Genomic DNA, 325 nt, shown 5'->3' with positions numbered 1-325 from the left:
CGGTGTTCATTTTACACAGAAGCCACAGAAAACGTTTGCCGTCATTTAACCTAGATCTTAAAGAAAACATTTTGTTTTTTACCTACCCCCATCGCCGTATGAGCGGGCCGTGGTTCATGGTATTCAATGTTTGTCAATGTCACCCGCTGTTTAAGGAGAAGAAGATGAGTTCTCGGAGTTCAGAATAATGACGTTTGTCAGAACTAGATGCAACCGTCTAGCAGGACACACCCAGTACTATGGGAGCTGAATTAGGCCCGGTATACCCATCAGCTTCACGCTACTGTTCAGGCTAGATGTATCTCTCAAATAGCTGAGATTGTGA

General features: G+C 44.3%; 1 protein-coding gene across 4 annotated transcripts in view; it reads right to left on the bottom strand.

Moving 5' to 3' along the window:
• Positions 1–325, bottom strand: part of LOC124144809 — a 6,740-nt gene extending 6,415 nt beyond the window's left edge. Inside the window, exon 1 of one of the 4 annotated variants that reach the window (XM_046514385.2) lies at positions 87–325. In XM_046514385.2, the coding sequence (XP_046370341.2) occupies positions 87–118 (32 nt within the window). In that variant the 5' untranslated portion in view covers positions 119–325. The other 3 variants (XM_046514387.2, XM_046514389.2, XM_046514388.2) reach the window with 3 other exon arrangements.

This window comes from Haliotis rufescens, unplaced genomic scaffold (genome assembly GCF_023055435.1).
Source record: "Haliotis rufescens isolate VD_foot unplaced genomic scaffold, xgHalRufe1.0.p SCAF_8, whole genome shotgun sequence".
Classification (NCBI taxonomy): domain Eukaryota; kingdom Metazoa; phylum Mollusca; class Gastropoda; order Lepetellida; family Haliotidae; genus Haliotis; species Haliotis rufescens.
This window is presented reverse-complemented; position numbering and strand designations above follow the sequence as displayed.